Source organism: Oreochromis aureus, linkage group 20 (genome assembly GCF_013358895.1).
Source record: "Oreochromis aureus strain Israel breed Guangdong linkage group 20, ZZ_aureus, whole genome shotgun sequence".
Lineage (NCBI taxonomy): Eukaryota > Metazoa > Chordata > Actinopteri > Cichliformes > Cichlidae > Oreochromis > Oreochromis aureus.
This window is the reverse complement of record NC_052961.1, coordinates 36,231,949-36,256,326: the sequence shown is the minus strand read 5'-3', so window position 1 is coordinate 36,256,326 and position 24,378 is coordinate 36,231,949. Positions and strand designations below refer to the sequence as shown.

General features: G+C 40.3%; 1 protein-coding gene and 1 long non-coding RNA gene across 2 annotated transcripts; one reads left to right on the top strand and one right to left on the bottom strand.

Moving 5' to 3' along the window:
• Positions 1-944: 944 nt before the first annotated feature.
• Positions 945-15,176, bottom strand: efhd2 (EF-hand domain family, member D2). Its single transcript, XM_031752936.2, has 5 exons — positions 15,016-15,176; positions 14,614-14,915; positions 5,973-6,120; positions 5,746-5,880; positions 945-3,709 (listed from the first exon to the last, which is right to left on the bottom strand). The coding sequence occupies exons 2-5, from the start codon at positions 14,898-14,900 to the stop codon at positions 3,578-3,580; spliced, it is 702 nt and encodes a 233-aa protein (XP_031608796.1). The 5' UTR covers positions 14,901-14,915; positions 15,016-15,176; the 3' UTR covers positions 945-3,577.
• LOC120435168 lies at positions 14,844-23,853 on the top strand. Its single transcript, XR_005609563.1, has 3 exons — positions 14,844-14,974; positions 17,321-17,445; positions 23,050-23,853. It is a non-coding gene; the product is annotated as an uncharacterized LOC120435168 (long non-coding RNA).
• The last annotated feature ends 525 nt before the right edge of the window (positions 23,854-24,378 follow it).

Sequence of the window (24,378 nt, the reverse complement as noted above, 5' to 3'; positions counted from 1 at the left end):
TCCTGTTGCTGCTTTTGGTCTCGTTTGATGTTCGCTGGCTTTTCTTCTGTGCTCTGTTCACATTTCCTATTTTGCTCATTTTTTGCAGGTAAGCTTTTATTGTATTATCAGTGTGTTTAATATCATTGTTATTACCTTCATAATTACAAGCTTTCTGTATGGTGGGTCTATTTCTTAATGACATGAATTTCAGATACTGTTCAGCTGCTATAGTTTTTTGTAGGCCTGACACTTTTTCCTTTGTCCTCCACTTGTCTAGAAGGACAACTTTTTTAAAGACACACTGCACACGATGCTGAGTTTCAGCTATTTGCTTGTAAATCTATGTAAAGCAACAGAGACTGTGAATGTATCATCAACTACAGTACATAATTGCATTAAAAGATTCAGAGAAACTAGAGGCTGAAATTTTGGACTTTGGATTACAAACAGGCAAGATTCTGTCATGGAAACCACTCCACGGTCTCAGGAACACTTCCACTGTCTGTAAGCAAAGTTCGCTGTACAACTTACAAATACAGGATAAAACTGTATAATGCAAAGAAGAAGCCATAGATGAATATGATCTAGAAATGTCTCCATCCTCTTTGGGCCAAAATACAAAATGAAATTTGTAATTGTTTTTGGAAAACAAAAAGCAGACTTACAAAAGCAATGACAGAAATATTTACAGTATTTGTAACCCTTAAAGTAGCCACACCCATACCTAATAATAATATTATAATAATGATAGTATTTTCAGTAATAAGATCAAATTTGGAGCCTCTACTTGGAATAAGTTTGTGTTCCAGTCATTTATTTTTATTGTTGTGATTTTAGTTAAACACAGTATTTTTTGACACAGTGCTTTTATTATTGTCATATTAAATACTTTCGTCCCAGCAGTCAGCTAATATGACAAATTCTCAAATTTGAACAAATATAAAAACACATTGTTGACACTGTTGATTCAAAATGATATTTTATTGGTATTGGGGTGAGTGTAGTAAACTAGTAAGACAAATAGAGAAGAGGAGGAAAAAGCAGTGATGCTGGCACATTTGGGAAGAACTGTAACTTCAATTGATTCGTCATTTAACAGTGATTTCCTTATCTGTTGATTTTTAATCTGGCAGTTTACCTGGTAAGAAGTAAACCATCTTCCTTACGTGGTTAACCCGTAAGGTTTGTCCAAAGTGTCCTGGATAAGCCAAAATCCTGCTCTGTAGTATTTGGCTCTGGTGTGTCATTTATGAACTAAAGCATTAATTTTAGTTTATTAACTGTGTGTCTATCATGTCCTTCATGACGCTGAAAAACAAACATTTTCCAAATTAAAGGGTAAAATTGCTCATACTAGAGATTTCAAAACCTTTTTCTTTTGAAATGTGCATGCAAGTATCCAAGCTTGGCTTTTTTCAGCAGTTCAGGTTGTTGGTGTAATGATGTTGGTTAATTTACACTTTGTGCCCCCTAATACCAAATCATGGCTTCTTCCAGCAGGGTAAAGTGCACCACGTAGAGCACGGAGAGAAGTGATTTGGTGTTTTGGTTTTTTTCTCCCAGCTGTAGGTGGATGGCAGGTTGGAAGAGACACAGCGTAGCTCCATTATGTTATTTTTCATCAATGTGCCTCATACAGTATAAAACAGCCTCTTTAAATTTATTAATACTCGTACTACACTCAAAGAGCTGCAAAAGCACAACAGTAATCCAGCTGTTAAACATGTCATTCAAATTGAAAAAATTATTTAAGAACCAATCTGTTTCAATAGTCCCGTATGAAGTATAAGAAAAGTATATGAACAAACCAATTAACTAAACGCCCCAAAAATACTTTACGAAGAAAGGGCATTGTATCAGAATTACATACATCTTGTAATCACAGTTCACATTATGAGCCATTTGGGACAGTAATTTGGAAATGTGAGCAGAAACTAACTAACATCATGAATACGCACCTCAGACCATCAATGGTTCATGTGAACAAATGTCACACGCTAAATTAAGTCTTTTTAATCTAAATATACCAGGGATGTGTATGAATAAATGAAAACTAATTCATTTGAGAAAACAATTTAAAAAGAAATTTGATTAGGTGAACTTAGGCAGTAGCACCAAGTTTAACTTTGCTTCACATATTGGAAGTTTAACAGAAAAAAATAAAAGGAAAAATGCAATCAACTAATTTAGCAACGGAAGAATTACAAAAATAAAATAAAAATTCAGAACTCAATCACACAGAGACTGCTCGACAACCCCCCCAACCAGCGATCGCAGTATTCCCCATCAGTCTGAGGGTGGTCGCTGGAGGGTGCTGGCAGTAGTTAGATTTGTCACAAAGAGGTATAAGCCTTGTATAAGGCTTGATTATTATAAGTTTACTGGGCTCCACTTGGTTCCAAGTAACATATCCTTTGTCATCAGATGGCGAGTGTGGACTTCAAAGAAGTATAACCGGAATGACAGCTCAGCCATGATGTCTGCAGCTGACCGTCTCCACAACAGGCTTTAGACGGAGACGATGACTGATTAGTTATTCCTGTTATACAGTCTGCTGCCTCGAACGCATGTTAGTGCATTAAATTCTCCACAGACGAGTCTGTGTGGTCACAAAAAATCTGGCAAGTGCCCAGATGTCTGCTTGGCCCCCATCTGATGATGACATTTACAGAGCTCTGACCAATCACCTGTGGATGAGGTGATGCAGTGAAACCTTCCTTGTGATTGGCCACTAACAGGTTTCTACAGTCTTACATCGTTACCATGGAAGACACAAAGCTGTCTACTAAAAACACTTGCAAACTACTTGCCAAGAAGCAGTGAAACTGTACAAGGATGACACAACTTAGAAACAGATGTTCAAAGCAGAAGCTGCACCTTTGAAACATGTTTTAGCATTAAGGCACAATTTTTATCAGTTTTCGGTTGTGTCACATTTTTAAGTTTCACTACCACTTGGTGAGTCGTAGTATGAACCAGGAAAGATATTTATATAATACACACTTTATCATGAACCTGGTTTTTGTTCTTATGCCTTTCATTTACACTTCAGGATAAATCATTCTGATAGTCTGATGGCACATGTGGTTAAATCAAAGCAGAATACAGTAAGGTCACATCATTCACAGCAGTTAGCAGCAAAGTTGGTGAATAAAACAAAGAAGGCTGATTTTTAAAAAAAAATAGTGCTATAAAAATATTACCTAATTTCTAAAATAACCTCATTTTAAATCTCTGTAGTACACGAAGCATGACACTGAAGAATGATGACCACTACAACTGTCCCGAGGCTTCTCAGGACCAAGTTACAACCCTGGTATAGGACCATACAATTCTTTGTGCAGTAAAAAAAATGTAGAGCATTACACTGAGTGACTCTCTTCTAAGACTGTGCAGTACTGAGTCTGGAAATTATGACAAATGTTAGAACTGTGTTTAGTAAATTGCAATTTGATGTTCAAGAGGCTTAACAGACCGATTTTAAGAGGACAATACTGCTATTTCATATTGTAGGATTTCTATTATTATTGAGACTAAGAGTCTTCAATCTACCAATTTGAAAACTGACAGCATTAGTGATTTAAAGGTCTTGAAGTTATTTGAAAGCTGACTGCAGTTCTTTGAATGCGGCTCGTCTTTGTTTCTGCTCCTCAGCTTGCTTTTTCTTGGCCTCTTGTTCCTGGCGGATCTCCGACTCAAATCGGTTGGATTCATTGATGGCCTTGACCTGTTCAACAGAAAAACACAAAGCTGCAAGATACCAGTAAAATGGGAGCCTTAGTGAAGAAGTGAGAATCACAAAATAAAAAAGAGAAACCTCTGAACTCTAAACAATAGCTTTCAGGGTTTTCATCAATCTACTGTTAATTTGTACCTTTAGTTTTTAGTCGGTGAGTGAAACGCATGCACATGTGACATAAATGCTGAGTCATGTTGTTATGGCCCTAGCAGGGCCTCCTGAAACTACTCTTGTGTGGGTGTGGTGTTTTCTCTCCGCCTCCTCTTCTCTTGCTCCACCCCTGTCTCTCTCTTGCTCTTCTCTCTCCCCAGGACACAGCTGCTGCTCATGGGCCTCATTTACCACCTGGGCCCAGTCAGCAATCACCTCTCTGAGGTCATATAAGCTGGGGATGAACTGGATGTAGGAGGGTGGTTTTTCTCTGGTGTTCCCACATTGTGTGTTGAAGGTGTCGGGAGAGATCCTATAGTGTGGCGTGGTGGAAGCAGTGTGCAGTGTAGCTGCTTCACGTGAGTAGTGTGGGCTTGTGGGCCTCGGCAGCAGTAAAGCTAGCTCTGCTAGTGACAGGGTGAGCTTGTGGGCCCCTGGAAGTCCCTCCTCGTGGTGTGGAGTTTTTTGTTTGGTTGTTGTGTTCTTTGTTGTTGGAAAAACAGCGTTGCCGGCTCTTTATGTTAAGGTTCTCTATAATAAAAACGATTTTATTTACTAAACACCTCTGGCTGTTCTCCTTTCATTCTGTTCTGGACCCATTTGTTACCAGTCCCCACACACACCCCTAGACCTTCATCGTGGGGATGTAACACAGGTTGATACACTCAACCATTGGAAAATATTCTACTTCCTTGCTTGAAATGCTTTTGCAGCATGTCTTGGCTTACTGTCAACACTCATTATGAAGCACACTCCAATCAGTACAGCAGAGGATCGGTTTCCTATATTGGTGTGTAGAACTCACAGTTAGACTCACACAGCCACTAATCACACTGTTGCACGTCAAGCAGAGATCAACAACGAGGTCAAAACATAAATACATTAAAAGTAAGATAAAAAAATAGAACAAGGAGAAATGTCAAAAAAAAATGAACAACCACAGGAAGATGAATCTACACAAGGTCTGTCAGCTTTAAGCAGAGGGAAGGAAAGATTTTAAGTACCTGTTTGTTCTACACTGAGGTGCAAGGTAACGACCTGAGAGCAACTTCCCAAACTCAGATGACAAAACATGTCCAGGATGGATAATAAGGCAGAGGCCAGCCACCCCTTGGAGAAAGCTCATTTCTGCAGTCTGATCCTCTCAGTCACTACCCAAAGCTTGTCACCATAGGTGAGGGACGTTGATCAACTGGTAAATCAACAGCTTCGCTTTTACACTCAGCTCTCTCCTCACCACAAGGACCAATACAGCGTCCACATCACTGCAGGCGCAGCACTTATCCTCCATCTCCCGCTCCCCCCTTTCCCCTCATGAACAAGACTCCGAGATACTTAAACTCCTCCGCTTGAGGCACAAATTCATCCCTGACCCGGAGTGGGCACTCCACCCTATTCAGCTGAGGACCATGGATATAATAATACAATATTCTCCAAGGGTTTCTTGTATTCATTGTGAAAACAAGATTGTCCACAAATATTTTAGTCTGTTTTTCTTAGTGTTAACGCTCTGGCAAAATAATTAGCCTTGATTTCAATTATTTATACGTTTTTAGGAAGTGCAATGTATCCCTCTTTCTGTGCCACTAATGAAATGTGTTTTTCAATAGAAAGTTAGGAATCATCATGGAGTTTCCACTGTAACTTCACAGCAAGGAGGTTCTGGTTCAAATTTCTGTGTAGAGTTTGCACATTTTCTCTGTGAGTTTGCTCCAGGTGCTCTGGATTCATCCCATAGTTCAAAGAAATACATATTAGGTTAATTGGTGATGAACTAAACTGAAGTTAGATGCAATGACTAGATGACATGCAATGATCAGAAAGACTAGGAAAATTCTATAGAATAAATCCTAGTCTATTCCATTTCAACTTACTTTAGCTTCAAAAAAGGTCTTGGCTCCTTTGACCCCCTCTGTAGAGACGTCAATTTCAGAGAGGCGAGCAAGGGCACAGAGGCCGCTGTCCTCTGCCAGCTCTCCTGCTGCTGCCTTCCTGAAAATCAGTAGGAACTGTGGAAGACAAGAACAACAAACAGATACTGATAGAACAGGAACTTCGATTCTGACTCTGAATTTTAATTTTTTGAAAAAACTTGATTCACCTCTCTGAAGCTGAGCTTGTTGTCTAGGTCTTCATCCACCTCTTTGATCATGTTCTTCAAGCCAATGTGTGTCTGTGGAGCTCCAAGCTTCTCCATCATCAGCTTCAGCTCCATTAGGTCAATGTAGTTGTCCTTACCAGCATCATACCTTCACAGAATTAAACAGAAGAACAACTTTTGCTACATTTGCTGAAAGAGTTGGTGCTGGTTCTGACAGAAAGATGACAGAATACACAGTGCATCACAGTCAGGGAAGAAATTATTTGAACCCCTGCTGATTTTGTAAGTTTGTCCACTAACAAAGAAATGACCAGTCTACAATTTCAGTGGTAGGTTTATTTGAACAGAAAAAATCCAGAAAAATGCATTTCAAAAAAGTCAGAAATTGATTTGAACTTTCATGAATGAAATAAGTATTTGATCCCCCATCAACCTGCAAGATTTCTGGCTCCCAGGTGTATTTTATACAGGTAACAAGCTGACATTGGGAGCCTTCTCAACTCATTACCTGTATAAAAGACAACAATCAATCTGTCCAGATTCCAAACTCTGCACCATGGCCAAGACCAAAGAGTTTTCCATGGATGTCAGGGACAAGATTGTGGACCTACACGAGGCTGGAATGGACTACAACACCATCGCCAAGCAGCTGGGTGAGAAGGTGACAACAGTTGGTGCGATTATTCGCAAATGGAAGAACCATAAAATAACTGCCAGTCACCCGTTGCCAAATATCAGCCATGAAACAATGACTTGGAGAGGATCTGCAAAGAGGAGTGAGACAAAATCCCTCCTGAGATGTGTGCAAAAAAAAGACACATCTGACCTCTACGATTACCAACAAAGAGGGGCAGACATCTGACATAGCCGGCTGGGGATAAAAGGAGAAAGACAACCAGAGATTAATAATAAATAATTATTAAATGCAGAGTGGTGCCTAAACTGGGGATGTTTCTAGTGACTAATCATTTTGTCGACTAAACAAAGAAAAAAGTTTTAGTCATCTAAAACTAAGAGACACTCAGATATTAAGGTGCACTTGAGAGCCGTCTAATGGAGAATATCACCAAACCATTTATCACATTTTTCAGTAATGACTTTGTCGCACCGTGACTTAAATGAGGAGCTTATCTGGAGTCCGGTCCAAGGGGCAGCAGCAGGGAATGAGGAGGCATTTGTTGAAATGCAGGGAAGGCTGGACATATTGCTAATCCATCACCCAATGAGCGAGTGGTTTGGTGACGGTGGGAAGGAAAAACTCCTTTTTAACAGGAAGAAACCTCCAGAAGAACCAGGCACAGGGAGGGGTGGCCATCTGGCGCAACCAATTAGGGGTGAGGGGTAGAAGATAGGGGCAGCATGGTGGCACGGTGGTTAGGACTGTTGCCTCTACAGCATGAAGTTCCTGAGTTCAATTCCACCATCAGGCATCAGTTTGCATGTTCTACCTGTGTTTGCGTGGGTTCTCCCTGGGTACTCTCCCACAGTTCAAAGACATGCACTTAGTGGGGATAGGTTAATTGTAGAGCTGGGCGATATAAGATTTTTTCATATCACGATATGTTTTTTTCATTTCAGGCGATAACGATATATATCACGATATAAGCCAAATAACTATATTTGTAAAATTTAAATGTGCCGTTGCTCACAAGTAAAATGTGAAATAATTAGCAGCTTGTTTTAATTAAAATATTTATTTCCCATAATAAGTTCAACAGGGTAGATGTACTTAAGGAACATGAGACTTCAGTTTCAGATAAAGGCAAATATTGTAAACTACACAAAAGGCAGCCGCTAAAGCGTTTAAGTTTCAAAATAGAACAAACAAAACAGACCACTAAATTGTCAATTCCACTTAGAAACAAAATTTTAATTCTAAAAATAAATCTTAGGTCGTTTTACAGAAGAACAGACAAAATTGACTAACTTTTGTCAATATCAAATAAACTGAGAACTAAAAGGAAATTCTCAGGCTACGCCCACACGCATACGGGTATTTTTGAAAACGGAGATTTTCCGTTTCGTTTAAAAATAATCCCGCCCACACGTAAACGCAGAAATGAAGGAAAACGCTGCTAGGAACATGCCAAAGCAACAGGTGGCGATATATTCCTAACCGTGTAGAAATGTTGGCCAATCAGAAGTCTAGAAGCCTCGGTAGGAAATAGTAAACAAAGATGGGGCATAGAAACAGAACCGAGTCGTATGTGTGGAGGGACAGTAACTATGTGTGTATATGTAAGCATTTAAAACAGTAACAGTATTGTAGAAATTCATTTCACCAAAACAATAACGTGGCGCACAGTGTGACGTCAAAAAAGGCGCACACCTTTGACGCTGCGTTTTCTCCATTTTTCTTGTCCACACGTAAATGCAAAAACGGAGTTTTTGAAAATATCCACCCTGGCAGGCGTTTTTAGAAATCTCCGTTTTCAGTGACTGAAAACGCCCACGGTGATTTAAAAGGTGCAAACGCATAGAAAAATCTGCGTTTTCAAAAATACCCGGCACGTGTGGACGTAGCATCAATCTCTCCTTGTTGTATAGCTTAGCTTTTCAAACAGTTTTAACAGTTACTTTAGTCTGACAAAAGCCGAATGACGAATTAGTGCTTTCAGTCAGAGATTGAGCATGCACCGCTTTATTGTATATCCAGACTTGCTTTCGGCACAATTTACAGTGCGCGCTACTCTGTTTTTTTGTCAGACTTGAAATAGCCGAAATACCTTCACACTACGGAAGGTAGTCAGAGCTCTACTGAGCCAACAATCCCTTTAACGTTAACTAGTAATGACTTCATGAACTTCTTCACAAATAAAATTTTTATCATTAGAGAAAAAATTACCAATAATCATCCCACAGATGTAATATTATCTACAGCTACTTTTAGTACCATCGATGTTAAGTTAAACTCTTTTTCTCCAATTGATCTTTCTGAGTTAACTTCAATAATTAATTCCTCCAAACCATCAACGTGTCTTTTAGACCCCATTCCTACAAAACTGCTCAAAGAAGTCCTGCCATTAATTAATTCTTCGATCTTAAATATGATCAACCTATCTCTAATAATCGGCTATGTACCACAGGCCTTCAAGGTGGCTGTAGTTAAACCTTTACTTAAAAAGCATCTCTAGATCCAACTGTCTTAGCTAATTATAGGCCAATCTCCAACCTTCCTTTCATATCAAAAATCCTTGAAAGAGTAGTTGTCAAACAGCTAACAGATCATCTGCAGAGGAATGGCTTATTTGAAGCGTTTCAGTCAGGTTTCAGAGCTCATCACAGCACAGAAACAGCTTTAGTGAAGGTTACAAATGATCTTCTTATGGCCTCTGACAGTGGACTCATCTCTGTGCTTGTCCTGCTCAGTGCTGCGTTCGATACTGTTGACCATAATATCCTATTAGAGCGATTAGAACATGCTGTAGGTATTACAGGTACTGCACTGCAGTGGTTTGTATCATATCTATCTAATAGACTCCAATTTGTTCAAGTAAATGGAGAGTCCTCTTCACACACTAAGGTCAATTATGGTGTTCCACAGGGTTCAGTGCTAGGACCAATTCTATTTACATTGTACATGCTTCCCTTAGGCAGCATCATTAGAAGACATAGCATAAATTTTCACTGCTATGCAGATGACACGCAGCTCTATCTATCCATGAAGCCAGGTAACACACACCAATTAGTTAAACTGCAGGAATGTCTTAAAGACATAAAGACCTGGATGGCCGCTAACTTTCTGCTTCTTAATTCAGATAAAACTGAGGTTATTGTACTCGGCCCTGAAAATCTTAGAAATATGGTATCTAAGCAGATTCTTAGTCTGGATGGCATTACCTTGGCCTCCAGTAACACTGTGAGGAACCTTGAAGTCATTTTTGACCAGGACATGTCCTTCAATGCACATATTAAACAAATATGTAAGACTGCTTTCTTCCATTTGCGCAACATCTCTAAAGTTAGAAATATACTGTCTCAGAGTGATGCTGAAAAACTAGTTCATGCATTTATTACTTCCAGGCTGGACTACTGTAATTCTTTATTATCAGGATGTCCTAAAAACTCGCTGAAAAGCCTTCAGCTGATCCAAAATGCTGCAGCAAGGGTACTGACAGGGACTAGAAAGAGAGAGCAGATTTCTCCTGTTTTGGCTTCCCTTCATTGGCTTCCTGTTAAATCCAGAATTGAATTCAAAATCCTGCTCCTCACATACAAGGTCTTAAATAATCAGGCCCCATCTTATCTTAATGACCTTGTAGTACCATATCACCCCATTAGAGCACTTCGCTCTCACACTGCAGGCTTACTTGTTGTTCCTAGAGTATTTAAAAGTAGAATGGGAGGCAGAGCCTTCAGTTTTCAGGCCCCTCTTCTGTGGAACCAGCTTCCAGTTTGGATTCAGGAGACAGACACTATCTCTACTTTCAAGATTAGGCTTCAAACTTTCCTTTTGCTAAAGCATATAGTTAGGGCTGGACCAGGTGACCCTGAATCCTCCCTTAGTTATGCTGCAATAGACGAGGCTGCCGGGATTCCCATGATGCATTGAGTTTTCCTTTCCAGTCACCTTTCTCACTCACTATGTGTTAATAGACCTCTCTGCATCGAATCATATCTGTTATTAATCTCTGTCTCTCTTCCACAGCATGTCTTTATCCTGTTTTTCTTCTCTCACCCCAACCAATCACAGCAGATGGCCCCGCCCCTCCCTGAGCCTGGTTCTGCCGGAGGTTTCTTCCTGTTAAAGGGAGTTTTTCCTTCCCACTGTCGCCAAAGTGCTTGCTCATAGGGGTCATATGATTGTTGGGTTTTCTCTGTATTTATTATTGTGCTATCTACTGTACAATATAAAGCGCCTTGAGGCGACTTTTGTTGTGATTTGGCGCTATATAAATAAAATTGAATTGAATTGAATACGGAACTTCTGTGGCCCTTCCGTTTGACAAGCTCTCCGGCATTGGAACCATCATCTGTTTTTTCTTCGGTAACCTTCGCTCACGCTCTCGGTTGATTTTTCTCTAGTCGGCAAACTCATTTCCTTCATTACCCAGGCTGCACGGCTGCAAAACAAATACACATGTGCGCCTTTGGCGCTGTGTGCTGCACGTAACAAGTCATGTGACGTGACGCCTGCGGCTGTGATTGGTTCGGCTCTGCGCTACTTAATTTGGATTGGCTGTTCTTTTTTTTTTTTTTTAAGAGGACAAGAGAGATGAGGTCTATCGCAATAGTTTAATTTTTCTATCGAGAAAAAGTTATTTCGCAATACATATCGTTATCGTTTTATCGCCCAGCTCTAGTTAATTGGAAACTCTAAATTGCCGATATCTGTGAATGCAGGAGTGAGCGCAAATGGTTGTGTCAGGGGTGTTGAACTCCAGGCCTTGAGGGCCGGTGTCCTGCAGGTTTTAGTTAACACCCTGGGTCAACACACCTGAATCAAATGATTAGTTTATTACCAGGCTTCTGGAGAACTTCAAGACATGTTGAGGAGGTCGTTTAGCCATTTAAATCAGCTGTGTTGGATCAAGGACACATCTAAAACCTGCAGGTCACCGGCCCTCGAGGCCTGGAGTTTGACACCTGTGTTCTACGTGTTAGCCCTGTGACAGACTGGCAACCTGTCCAGGGTGTAACCTGGGCCGTATCCCATTTTGACCTTAAGACTTGCAGGCCATACCTAACCTTCCTGTATACCAGGGGTAGGGAACTCCAGGCCTCAAGGGCCGGTGCCCTGCAGGTTTTAGACATTACCCTGGGTCAACACACCTGAGTCACATGATTAGTTCATTACCAGGCCTCTGGAGAACTTTAGGACATGTTAAGGAGGTCATTTAGCCATTTCAAACAACTGCGTTGGATCAAGGACACATCTAAAACCTGCAGGACACCAGGCCTCAGGGCTGGAGTTGCCCACCCCTGCTGTATTCTGTGCCAGCCGCTTGGTTAAGGCATTGCTAGGGACATAGTTACACAGCCTGCACCTGGTTTCTTGCCTTGTGTGGTAGAGCCCAGCCTCTATCAATCTTGTGCTTAGGGCTTGTTCCTATCTTTCATTCCAGCCATTGGTAGGATTTCTCAATATCAGCCACTTCTTCTATGTGCTGGAGCTGCATGCCGTGCAGGGGCTTGTCTTCCCATGATGGTTCCTGTTCTTGCTCCTCTTCTTTCTCAGTTTCAGCTGCCTAAGGTATTCACTAAGCACATGATCAGTTATAGCCATCTTTCTGATGTGCTCATGGACCTTTGTTGTTTCATCCTGGATAGTGGTTCTGAACCTCTAATATGTTTTAATTTGCTGTAAGAAGAAACATGGTGATATTCATAGGTGAGCACAGTTAGGGGGCAGGTTAAACATGCACTGGAGCCTGGAACAGGAGGTATGTCCACAGGGAGCAGAAACTGAAGGAGTGACAGAAATACTTGTTGACTAATTGACTTTAAAAAAAAAAAAAAAAAAAAAAACCCTGACAGATTAGTTGACTACCAAATAATCCTTAGTTGCAGCCCTACTCTGCACCTTACTAAATATCCCCTAAATACGTTAAAATTACATTTTAAATTTGTTTTACAACGATCTCATAAAAGCAACAAGATGAAACATGTTAAAACAAAGCTTTTCTATAGAATTGTGTTTCTTCACCCTGTGTTGCAAAAGAAAAGAAACTTTCTACGTCTCCAAAAAGGAACACCGTTGATGATAGCTGTAATAAATGTGCAGTAAGGAGAAGTGGCACACACTGTTTAAACATTTACACAGCAGGTTATCAGTTCAAACTGGAATGTTTGCTGTAATCCATTAGTTCTCACAGCTACAATTACTCATGAATGGGAAATGTCTTTTCAGTTTTTTAATCAATTTAGAGAATCCTGCAAAAATGTAGTTGTTACTTAGTGTGTTTACGAGGGTAAATACACTGTTAAATTTTAATTAAACTGTTAAATCTTAAACTAACTGTTAAATTGCAGTTAATGTCAGAGTAGAATGCTTGCATGTACACGCCAGCCTCTATCAATTTGTATAGTGCGTGCAAGTTTTCTTCTTGCAACATACAAATGTGATTATGTTTGAGGACAACGTATTTTCCTTATGTTCATGGCATGAAAATGTTTGGACATTCTGCAAAATTACGTGATTTGATTATGTGATCATCTCACAAAAAAGGCGGAACAGCACCCCCATCGTGTTTCTACGTCAGTAAGTCCGGTCATTTCATGTCATTTTTAACCTTCACTGTAACTGCATCTAGTTAACTGGACAAGACAAATTTACAAGAACAAACTGTAAAGCTCTGATGTCTCAGGAACATATACTCTCTCTAATAAAGAGGGTATGCCATAAGCAAAAAGCACTTCAGTGGCCTAGACAGGCCGAGACAAGATAGAAACTTGAAGAATCTGGGTTGGGCATTGCAAAGAAGCAGCCATGACTTGTGAACATGCAAACATTTCCAAAACATTTCTGCCCCAATCTGATTTTTACTGCACTACAAAATTCTTAAATTATGTTTTAAAAGAACAAAGAAAACAAAGTAGCAAAAACAAAAAACAAAGAAAAAAAAAAACAAAACTTGATAAATGTTATGAGCTTGAAACGATCGTTGAATGTGGTTTTGGAACAACCATGTCAAGATTTCTGGATACTTCCTGCTGAGAATTTTAAATGCGTTTTCTGGCATTTGCAGCAGGCATATGGCATTTAGTTTAATTATATCTATGAGAAGACAGACAGTTCTACACAACATTTCCAAACCAGGGCAACTCAATCAAAATCATCAGGAATTATCAGTTCAGAGGAGGCTGCTACTCCTCTATATTGAGAGGTAACAGGGAGAACAAAGTACATTTCTTAAAGAAAGAGTAATTGAGTACACTGAAATTAAATGTCTGCAACATCTGCAAGAGGGTTCAGGCCAGCACACGTGAGACCACGATGGGCTCCTGATGTCTTCCATAGACAGAACTTCCTTTTTATTTTAGGTTAATCTCTTATTTGCAAAGACATAAAATGAGGACTGGTCTCCTAATACACCTCATAACGGTCAGACCTGCATGTAATAGGTTATTAACAAGACTCATGCAAAGCTATGTTTGTGGTTTAGCCATTTATAGTCTTTTGTATGGGGCCAAACAACATTAACACCATTAACTGTAAATAACAACTAATTATCAGTCTATCAGCACTGTGTCAGACAACAACAACCAAAAATGAATTTCTAACACTGACTTGAGTTGCCTCCATGTTTCTTCTTTACAGTGATGATGTGACATTTTTATTGTTCTTTAGCAAATGTGTGAGTGTTACTGTTACTGTTCACCCTGGAAATCACCTATGAAGGATAATGCAGACAGCCAAAGAAACAGCACGCATATATCTATATCTATAGGGAGGGAGAGATAGTTGTTTATTCTCTGTCATTCGTAGTACTTAGATAAGGCAAGTTATTTCCTGTTTAATTACGATTTGAGCTACACCAGCAAACTGTCAAGTCAACTTCCTTAATCTCAGTGCGTAATCTCAATGCTACTTCCTTGAAAACCAGTGCTGAGTAAAATGACATTAAAATGGGAAAGCGCTGTCTATAGACATTTCCAAATTGTAGCTCCATTTAACAGGGGGATATTGTGAAACACTCACGTTTTGAACAAAGTTTCCATATCTTTGATCTGCTTTCGAGAGAACTCTTTAAACTCGGTGAAGGGGTTGAAGATCTTCATGCTGGGTAGGGAGTGTTCACCAATCCCCTCGTTCAGCTCTTCTCGCCGCAACAGTTTAGCGCCCAGCTCCGAATTTGCGTTGGCCGTATTCGGTTTCTCTTCCGAACCAGTGTGCTGTCCGGGAGCATCCACGGCGACAGGATCCTCGGCTCCTTCTTCTATCTGCAGCCGACGGCTGAGTTTGGACGAGAGCTCATCTGTGGCCATTTTCAAACCAGGAAACTAATAATCAAGAGACGGACACATATGTCTGATAAACGTTTTACAGCCCAAGAATACAGGTACGATACAGAATGTATATCAAAATCACAGAAACACTCACCTTTCTTTATTTTTCTGTAAAATAATGCAAAGTTAACATAAATACCGCCACTCCAGAATGTACAGGACGCCAGATAACTGTTCAGTACGCTGTCACGTTTATTACCACACCTTTTAAAGTGGCAGTTAGTGTAGGACGGGCGTGTTTTCAGACTGTCGTGCTCAGAAGCCACTAAAGCCTTTTAAGCCTCGAATACTGTCCTGAATTTTACAAAAAACAGGCAGCCCCCCCCCCACACACACACACACACACACACCACCTCCAATTCCACTTCCCACGGATTAAAATTTTAAAAAGGAAAAGAAAAGAAAAATCTTAAACACAGAAACAACACAAACTGGACCAGATTAAAACACACCTGGCTGTATTTTATTATTTCATCGAGACAGCTCTATACATCCACTCCTGGATGTCTTCACCTCTCTGCACTCCTAGTTATCCTTATTATCTATGTTTTATTTATTAGTTTTAATAACATAACATCCCACAATGTACCACCTTCTACTGCACCACACTGGAAAAAGTCCCATAGTCCTTTTAACCAATGGGAAAAAATGACTGATTATTTTAAACCTAACTCAAGCAATGAACCAGTGTTGTGTTTACACATATAAACAACTTAGCAGAGAACCAATGTTGGAACTTGTAACTATGGTACTGACGACAAACAACACATAGTTTGTTCCACTTTCTTTAGCTGAATCTTGGTGTTATCTCTGGTATTTCAGTTTGACAGGCGTTAAACGGTATTTTTGCACCAACAAGTTGATTTACAAAAAGAACTTGCCATATCTCAGCCTGGTGTGCAATGTGAGCTTAAAAACAAAACTCCCCACTGCACACAAACAAATAAACAATACAAAGAATCGTAAGACACACCCAGACACAGTCAATATTTTCGAATTTGCTCATTTATTTACACATGCTTTTCCATGGCACGAGTCTGTGAAATGACATTCACTACCCATGTGTATGCTTTGCACACTTTGTTTCTCCTTCGCACAGCATGTCCTGCTTGCGCTGTCACACTCCCACTCTCCTCTTCCACAGACCAGCTTCTGACACTGCTTTTTAGCGTCGTCATAAGGTGCTCTGCCACCTACCCTCTTACCAGATACTAAAAATAAGGGAGGCATGATTAGAAAGATGGGCACCCCAGCTACTGCCCAATCTCACTCATAAATGTAGACATTATAATGCTTTGCAAAGCCCTTGCAAGAAGATTCGAAAAACTCCCTCCATTCATAAATACATGCTGATCAAACAGGTTTTATCAAGGCAGACACTCAGCCAATAATACACAGAGACTAATTAATGTAATAGATTATTGCTTTGATTCATTCTTGATAAATTGGATGAAAACACTATACAGCTCTCCAAATGCATCTGTTAGGCCAAATTATGTTACATCCCAGAGCTTTCTAAATCTAAAGAGGGGCACCAGACAGAGCTGCCCCATTGCTTTTTATTCATTTTCATCGAACCACTAGCAGCAGCACAATGTAGATATTAAAGGAATTCAAACTGAAAATACAGACCATAAGATAAGGCTATATGCTGCTGATGTATTGCTTTTCCTTCTGAAGACAATAACATTCATAGATAAGTTCTCATCCATATCAGACTACTCATTAACTGGAGTAAATCAACAGTTCTAACTCTGAACTGCAAATTTCAGAACACCTCCACCAGTCCACTACAATTACGTAATATTAGATATTTAGGTATAGATTTTCCGACCAAGCTCTCACACTTGGTACAATTAAATCATATTCTGCCACTAAAAATAAAGAAGAAGAAGAAGATCCCACACATTGGAATACTTTACCTATATCACTCATGGGAAGAGTCGCACCACTTAAAATGATGGTTCTGTTTCAAATAGACAACTGGTTCTCGGTGATCTCTAATAAAGTCTTTACTGCCTGGTTTAAGTCACTAGACTCAAACGTCTTGAAATGTCTGTGGAAAAATAAACCATCACGTATAAGTTGGGGGTTTTTTTGGCTTTAATAGAGTTTTCAATGGTGGTCTACAACTACCAAAATTGTATTACTCCTTCTTGACCAATAGATTGCTATATCTTTCAAAATGGATCAAATCAAGCTCTCCTGTGGCTGGAAGAAGCATTGTGTGGGAAAGTAAAAATCTCTAGTCTGCCTTTCATAAGCTTAGAAAGCATTAAGCATCATAACTGCTTTAAAAGCCTTAACATAAACACCTCTCTGAAAGCCTGGTGGGAATTTTTAAAAATAGCTCATTCTTAACTTATCCCATGTAAACTAACATCCATTTAACAATCCAGATATCTGCCAGAGACTTGCTGGTCTGGGCTTTGAAAGCTCTGAGGAGGGGAGGTCCATGGGGGTTTCCAGACTGTCTGGGGTGTAATAGCAGGCAAGCAGACAAGGAGGCGAAACAGATGTCCAGGTGAGTCCAAACTGTGAGAAACAACAACCTCTAAACTCAAGGAGAACAAGGTTACACAGGGAAAAGCAGGTAGAGGAGGTCTACAAGTGCTTGCTATGTGGTCTTGTGTACCTGTCCAGAGGTTTTGGCAGAGGTTATGTGAAGACTATCCACATGGTTTAATTGCTGTATCCCACCCTCATTGAAGCTGAGCATCTTGGCTGACGTAAGTGAATTAGATATGGAAACAAAAACATCACATATAGTCCTTACTGCCCTATGCGTTGCTAAGAAAACTATCCTCATAACTGCAAATGAAAAAAACAGTTTGTGTATTACTCAATGCAGAACTTTACTTCTAGATCACATTAGTTTGGAAAAAAATGTCTGTCTCCTCGAAAAAACGAACAAACAAAAAAACTATTGAATGAATTTATTACTTATTGGTCTGCACTGATCAATTCCTTTACCTAGTTGGGGGTGGTCAGCTATAGTCACATTTCCCTGTGTGGCTTGCAGGTGGCTGGGGGTGGACTCTGGGTCTAAGGAAGTCTGGCAGTTTTCTGGGGTCTTAAAAGCTGCAGCTGCTGTTTTGTGGCACACGTATGTCTGCTTTGGTCGGTGGTGGTGGGTGGCTGTGGGGAGTGCTGCCTTGTGGTCTTGGGATGTGGGGCCTGGGGTGGCGGGTGGCTGGTCTCCCTTGCACAGATCTGGGTGCAGGGCCCAGGATGGACCAGTAGTTGAGTGGGTGGTGTCACAACAGGACCCACACACAGATTCAATCACAGACATCAAGTTCTCACACAAGCTTTAGTGCAAAACATAAAACTATACAATAAAAAGCTATTCTATTCTATTCTAAACAATTGCACAAGGAGAGATTGCTTAATGTGCTGGGAGGAGAAGGCTAGGGAGAATCTTGTGTCTTACTTGGCAGGAGGAGCAGAAGAAGCTCCTGGGGGAAGTAATATTGACCAGGTGAGTGTCCAGAGAGATGGGAGTGTGAAGTGAATCCAAATTGGTTTGTACAGTGATCCAGAGCAGTGGAAGGCAGGCAGGCAGGCAGGCAGGCAGGCAGGCGGTGAAGCATGATCCAGAAAACCTGAAGCGGCTTGAGGATTTCCAAAATGGTGAACAGCATCCGGGTAGAAATGCAAACTGCACACAATGTGAGAACGAGGTAAGTTAATTATAGATGTGACATGTGAAGCAAAGGTGGCCTGTTACTAACACGGGTTAGATAACAAACTGGCGAGGAACAGATGTGGACACTGGTCTTAAATAATAATAATAAAAATAATAATGGATTGGATTTCATATAGCGCTTTTCAAGGCACCCAAAGCGCTTTACAATGCCACTATTCATTCACTCTCACATTCACACACTGGTGGAGGCAAGCTACTGTTGTAACCACAGCTTGCCTGTTGATAGTCCTGGATCAATGACAGGTGAGCATAACAGCCACCGTGCAGAGGAAAGCACAGTGTTCAATACCGTCGACCATAATATCCTATTAGAGCGATTAGAACATGCTGTAGGTATTACAGGTACTGCACTGCAGTGGTTTGTATCATATCTATCTAATAGACTCCAGTTTGTTCATGTAAATGGAGAGTCCTCTTCACCCACTGAGGTTAATTATGGTGTTCCACAGGGTTCAGTGCTAGGACCAATGCTGTTAACATGATACTGCCTAAGGGAAGCATGTATGTTCAGATTATTATACATGCTTCCTTCCCATTAATGGCCTCATAGTACCATATCACCCTATTAGAGCCCTTCGCTCTCACACTGCAGGCTTCTTCTGTTAATTTGTGCATTTTACTCTGTGAGAGGAAGTTCACACTCACTTCCTGTATTTATAGCTTCCTGTTTATTGGTGACTTCACAGAAAGGGACAAGGTGAAGAGAGGGAAGAAAACTGTCCATTTTAGGGTTTTGTTTGCTTTAGTGTTGTATGTATTATTGTAAAATGTAATGGCTACACTTTAGAAGTGTGTGTTTTGTTGCTGGTGAAAAGTAAGTAAGAGGATGATTATAATATTTAGTCTCATGTATGTGTCTTACCTGGATGACTGTATTCTATTTGTATGGAATAGCCCATTGGAGGCAATTTTGTTTGTATAGCTTGAGAGTATTTAAACAAAAGAATTTAGTTGTTCAAGAGAAGAGGACTAGGTCAGTGTGCATATGAGATTCATTTTGGTTGGTTTAAGTTTCGTTATGTTTATTTGTCCAAGTCAGCTTTTGAGTTATTGATTTTTGTAAATATTTTTTGTCACGATGTTTGTAAATAAATCACCTGCTACATTGGTCAGCATCTGTTTCCTGTGCTGCTTCAGCCACTTTGGCCAAGCCATCTCAGTCATTTTGCAGAATTTGATTTCCTGCTCTTTTAGTTGTTTCAGCTGTTGTTGGGGGTTGTACAAAAATGTTTTCATGAGCTTTTAACTGAGATTCTGAGTTTTCTAAAGCTACGACTGATGTCGAAAACGAAACTTAAAAGAAATAGACTCGTCCAAGAGAGACTGGAAGCATTAAGCTCGTCTTGAGGACTGGTAGTCAGCTCGCCCGCAGAGGGTTGGAAGCAGTAAAATAAATATTGAGCTCGTCTAAGAATGATTGGTAGCTCCCCGAAAGGGTAAAAATAGGCCTATAAGCTCGCCCAAGAGAGGCTGGAAGCAGTACGCTCGCTTTAAGGAAGCTGGTAGCGTGAACGCGCGTTGAAACTGTCTGTCTTTTATTGTCTATTTTTGTGGTGGAATAAGTTGATTTTTACAGCACAATAAGGAGGCTGAACTATTCCACTGATTTGTTTACTGTTGGTCATGTGGTGTGTGGTGTGTGTGTGTATTACTAAGCGCTAAATACATAAAGAAATAAATAAAATAAGTAGAAATAAACATATAAAACAAATAAGAAAATGGGAAATAAAGCAACAAAACTCACTGCTGACGAGCAGTGGCTAGAAAAGAAATGTCCAGGCGCCGGACAAATTAGTGCATATAGATGGAGAAATCCAAAGAAAACCTAAATGTCCCACGTGGGAGGGAAAATGTATAACTAAATTATAAGAAACCCTCCAAGCAGAAATAAATACTGAAAAGGATGCTAAAAAGAAATCAAAGCATACACAAGAGTTGTAATATTTTAAAGCATGGAAAGAAGAATGAAGTGGAATAAACAAAAGGTTAAATTAAGGTTAACTTAAATTAAAGCAATGAAACAAAATAACAATAAACAATACAATGATAACATTAATAATGACATACTATTAATAGGAAGAGGCACCTCAGTCAGTTATGATGCGAGGTGGAAGATTGTTAAAAGTAGTCTGATTCAAGCTTAAGGTTTGCTCAAACTCAGTACAATGATATAGGAGATGAAGAAAATAAGGAAATAACTACACTAATCAGGTGCATAGAGACACTTGACCTGCTTGTAAACCTGTCATCTTAGATGAGACTTTGTTGAGATGAAGAGCAAACCTATACTAACAACTAATAAGCCAAACCCTGTATACAACAGCTAAAGCTACAGGTTTGAGAAGCTGAATAAAATGAATTAAATATGTGGACACTACCAAGCTGATGAGCAAGTTACACATAATGATTAGGCATATGATTTACTAATGCAGATGTAATAACTTTATTCTAAAATTCAAGGAGAACAAACAAGAACAACATCTTCAGTTATGTCTTGTTGTTGTTCTCTGTGCAGTGTGCTGAGTTTTGTTTTTGTTTCTTTTGTTTTTTGAAATGTTGCTTGAGTGATGGGTACTGTAACTTCTGAAGTAGCTCTCACCATGTGTCCTTGATGATGATAAGTCCAGAGCCAGCTGAGAGCTGGGTTATCTGTTTTGTTTTATGTGACAAGGCTGAGAAATTAAAACTTAGTTTCTGTTTTGAAAAAAAAAAAAAAAAAAAGAGAGAGGCCCTACTCTCTGAATACAATATTCTCTTCATAACTCGGCAGTATGAAATGTCATGAAACAGTGTAACTCACTCACAGTAAATCAGCAGTATAGGATAATACAAACCTATCTAATAGATCTAATGATCTTCAAATTCTTTTAACTAAGAAGTGTGATGCAAACTAAAACTACATACTGATTACACAAGAAGTATGATGTGGCCTACAGCAGTATCATGATTCACTCATTTTGATTACAGGTATAATGTAATATAATCTCACAACTGCTACAAGCACACTTGCCTTTCTTAACACACACGAGTGAAAGGCAACTGTTAAGAAAATGCCCTTTTGGGTGAGACAGGCCCAGAGGCCCTGCATGCAAGCGTACTAACACACATACATGCAATGAAGAGCAACTTACACTAGAGCACACACTATATGTGCGCCTCTATATCTCACATTGGTGTTAAAACAGGAAAAACTTAATAGTTTTGTTATCAACTGCTGAATTTACCCACTACTGACATTTAACTCTCCAGCTTGCAGGACAATAGGTGAAACGTTTGTGAAAACAGAGAAGGAAAAATAAAGACACAGAGAGAGTCTGGTATGACCAAGCAGTGATCAGACAATAAATTTAGTTGGTAATACAATAAATTGTGAGATGCTTTCTCCTTGATTGATGCAACACAAGTAATTTACTGTATGGAGGAAATTCTCTTTGTGATAATCTTTGAACGTGCATTTCTGTTGACCTGTCAATTTAGCGCATTATAAGCTGATATGCAAATTAGTTGATTGATATTAGATTTGAAAAAATAACTGTATTATAAAATAAGTGAATAAGATGTAACAATGGTTGAAATTAGTTTTTTGTTTCTAGTGTGTGGAGAAGGTTTTATCATGGCACACATCTGTTTACATGGGAGGAAACTCCTCATGTGATGCGACATTTAGCAGTTTGCAAGTGTGCAGCACATCAGAAGAATGACTATGAAATTACAAAGGGAAACAATTTTACTGACAAAGGATGAACAAAAAGCAGCTCCCACAGCTGAGCAAAAGAAATGGCTGAAATGCGGAGCGCAACTAAGAGATCACTTGATGATTTGTGAAGGAAAACCAATACTTCCAAAATCTCTACACAAAACAGCAGCCTTAGTGACACATGGAGTTACTCTCCATGCGTCAACAGGAGGGATAAGAGATATAATCTCCAAAACACTTTTACACTCTAAATTTCGAAACTTCAGCAAAATGCTTATGTAACCATTTTATTCCAACATATGGCATCCCCACTCTGATAAGATCAGATAATGGGACACACTTTGTCAATGAGGTAATCAGCAAAGTCTCTGAAGCACTAGGGTTCAACATCAAATATCACTGTGCTTATCATCCTCAAAGTGCCGGCCTAGTAGAAAGGACAAACGGCACAATAAAACAGAGGCTTAGAAAATGTATGGAAGAAACAGGAAGGCCGTGGCCAGAGTGCATAGGCCTAGTAAAAATGTGGATGAGATTAACACAAGGTTCACAAAAACTTACGCCTTTTGAAATCATTCATGGCAGACCATTTCCACTGCCAATCACAAGTGAACCTTTAGATAAATCAATCCGAGAGACCACACTAGCAGAATGGATGTCAAAACTGCTGGAAAACAAAGATATTGTTTTAAACAATAAACTGCCTTCTGAATCTTCTCCAGTATCTTGCAGGTTGAAGCCAGGTGATTGGGTCCTGATTCGAGTTCTCCAGAGAAAGAATTGGAGCTCGCCCCGCTGGGAAGGCCCATACCAAGTGCTCATCACCACACCAACTGCCTGTAAGATAGCCGAAAGACCATCTTGGATTCACCAAAGTCACTGCAAGAAAGTGAGTGACAGCCCAGACTCATAGACGCCGGCACCCCTACCCTCAGGTGATCTGACTGGTGAAGGGAGGGCTGATTGGGTATATCCCGCCCTCTGCTTCTTGCCAGTAGTCTACTCACCTGAGGACCTAGGTGTGTTTGGTCGCCATGAAGACGCTTGTTGTCCTCGTGGCTGTCCTCCTACTCCCAGCAGGACTCCTCATGTTTTTAGAGGATGGTACAGAAGACGAACAGCACCACCTACGGACGAGATGGACGCATGACAATTCACACCTCCGTGACATGACACAAGACCACATTCACCCATGGATGAATAACGCATGGTACCGCTACGTACATGACAGAACTAAGGGAGAGCCTAATAACACTGCATGTTATGTCTGCTCCCACATGCCATGCACTTCAACACATCCCACCTTTTATGGAAACTACATGAATAAAACACAAGCCAAGTGCGCTGCCAGCTTCGCGGGCATTGGCTATCAACATAAGAAAATCATCATTGATGAGACAAGCTCTATCATCTATTCGCTTAACCTTCTTAGTATCTTTCAGGGACCACCCTGATACGAGGTAATCACCGTCGAAAACGCTGGACTTGACAACGGAACGTGTGACCGGCTCTTCTGGATCAACTTCAACGTGATTTAATCGAACACGTCCATTCACTTCCCAGTGTTCTTGGACCAAACCCCAGGGAAGAACCACTCCATGTGCTACCGACAAGACAACGGTAACAGACCCTAAGGCGACACCACCAACTGTAACCAAACCGCAGCCAACGGAGAGGGCGCACCTGTAAACACGTCCGCGCCCAGCAACGGCACCTACTGGGTGCAGGGAATGGCCTGGCTGTGTGGACAACGTGCCTACTTCATACTACCACCCGGATGGACGGGCACCTGTGCCCCAATCTTCATTTCAGACCACACCTTCAGGATGTCAGCTGTAAATAGCTCTCAGACTACAAGACGACGACGAGACGTCTCCACACTACAACCACATGACCCCATCTATGGCAGTGATGTGCCAGAGGAATTTAAGCTTTGGACCACCGGACAAAAGGTCCTCCACTCACTGTTTCCATGGGTGGGCACCGGAAAGAACATGTTAAGGATTGAAACTTTGGACTGTTCCTGAATGCCTCGTGCAAAATCAACAATC

Excerpts from the sequence above, each read along its gene's own strand:
- efhd2 (XM_031752936.2), bottom strand. The coding sequence starts at position 14,900 with ATGGCCACAGATGAGCTCTCGTCCAAACTCAGCCGTCGGCTGCAGATA. Across the intron at positions 5,881-5,972 it reads ACAAGCTCAGCTTCAGAGAG|TTCCTACTGATTTTCAGGAA; the intron begins GTGAATCAAGTT and ends TGTCTTCCACAG. Across the intron at positions 3,710-5,745 it reads AGACCTTTTTTGAAGCTAAA|GTCAAGGCCATCAATGAATC; the intron begins GTAAGTTGAAAT and ends TCTGTTGAACAG.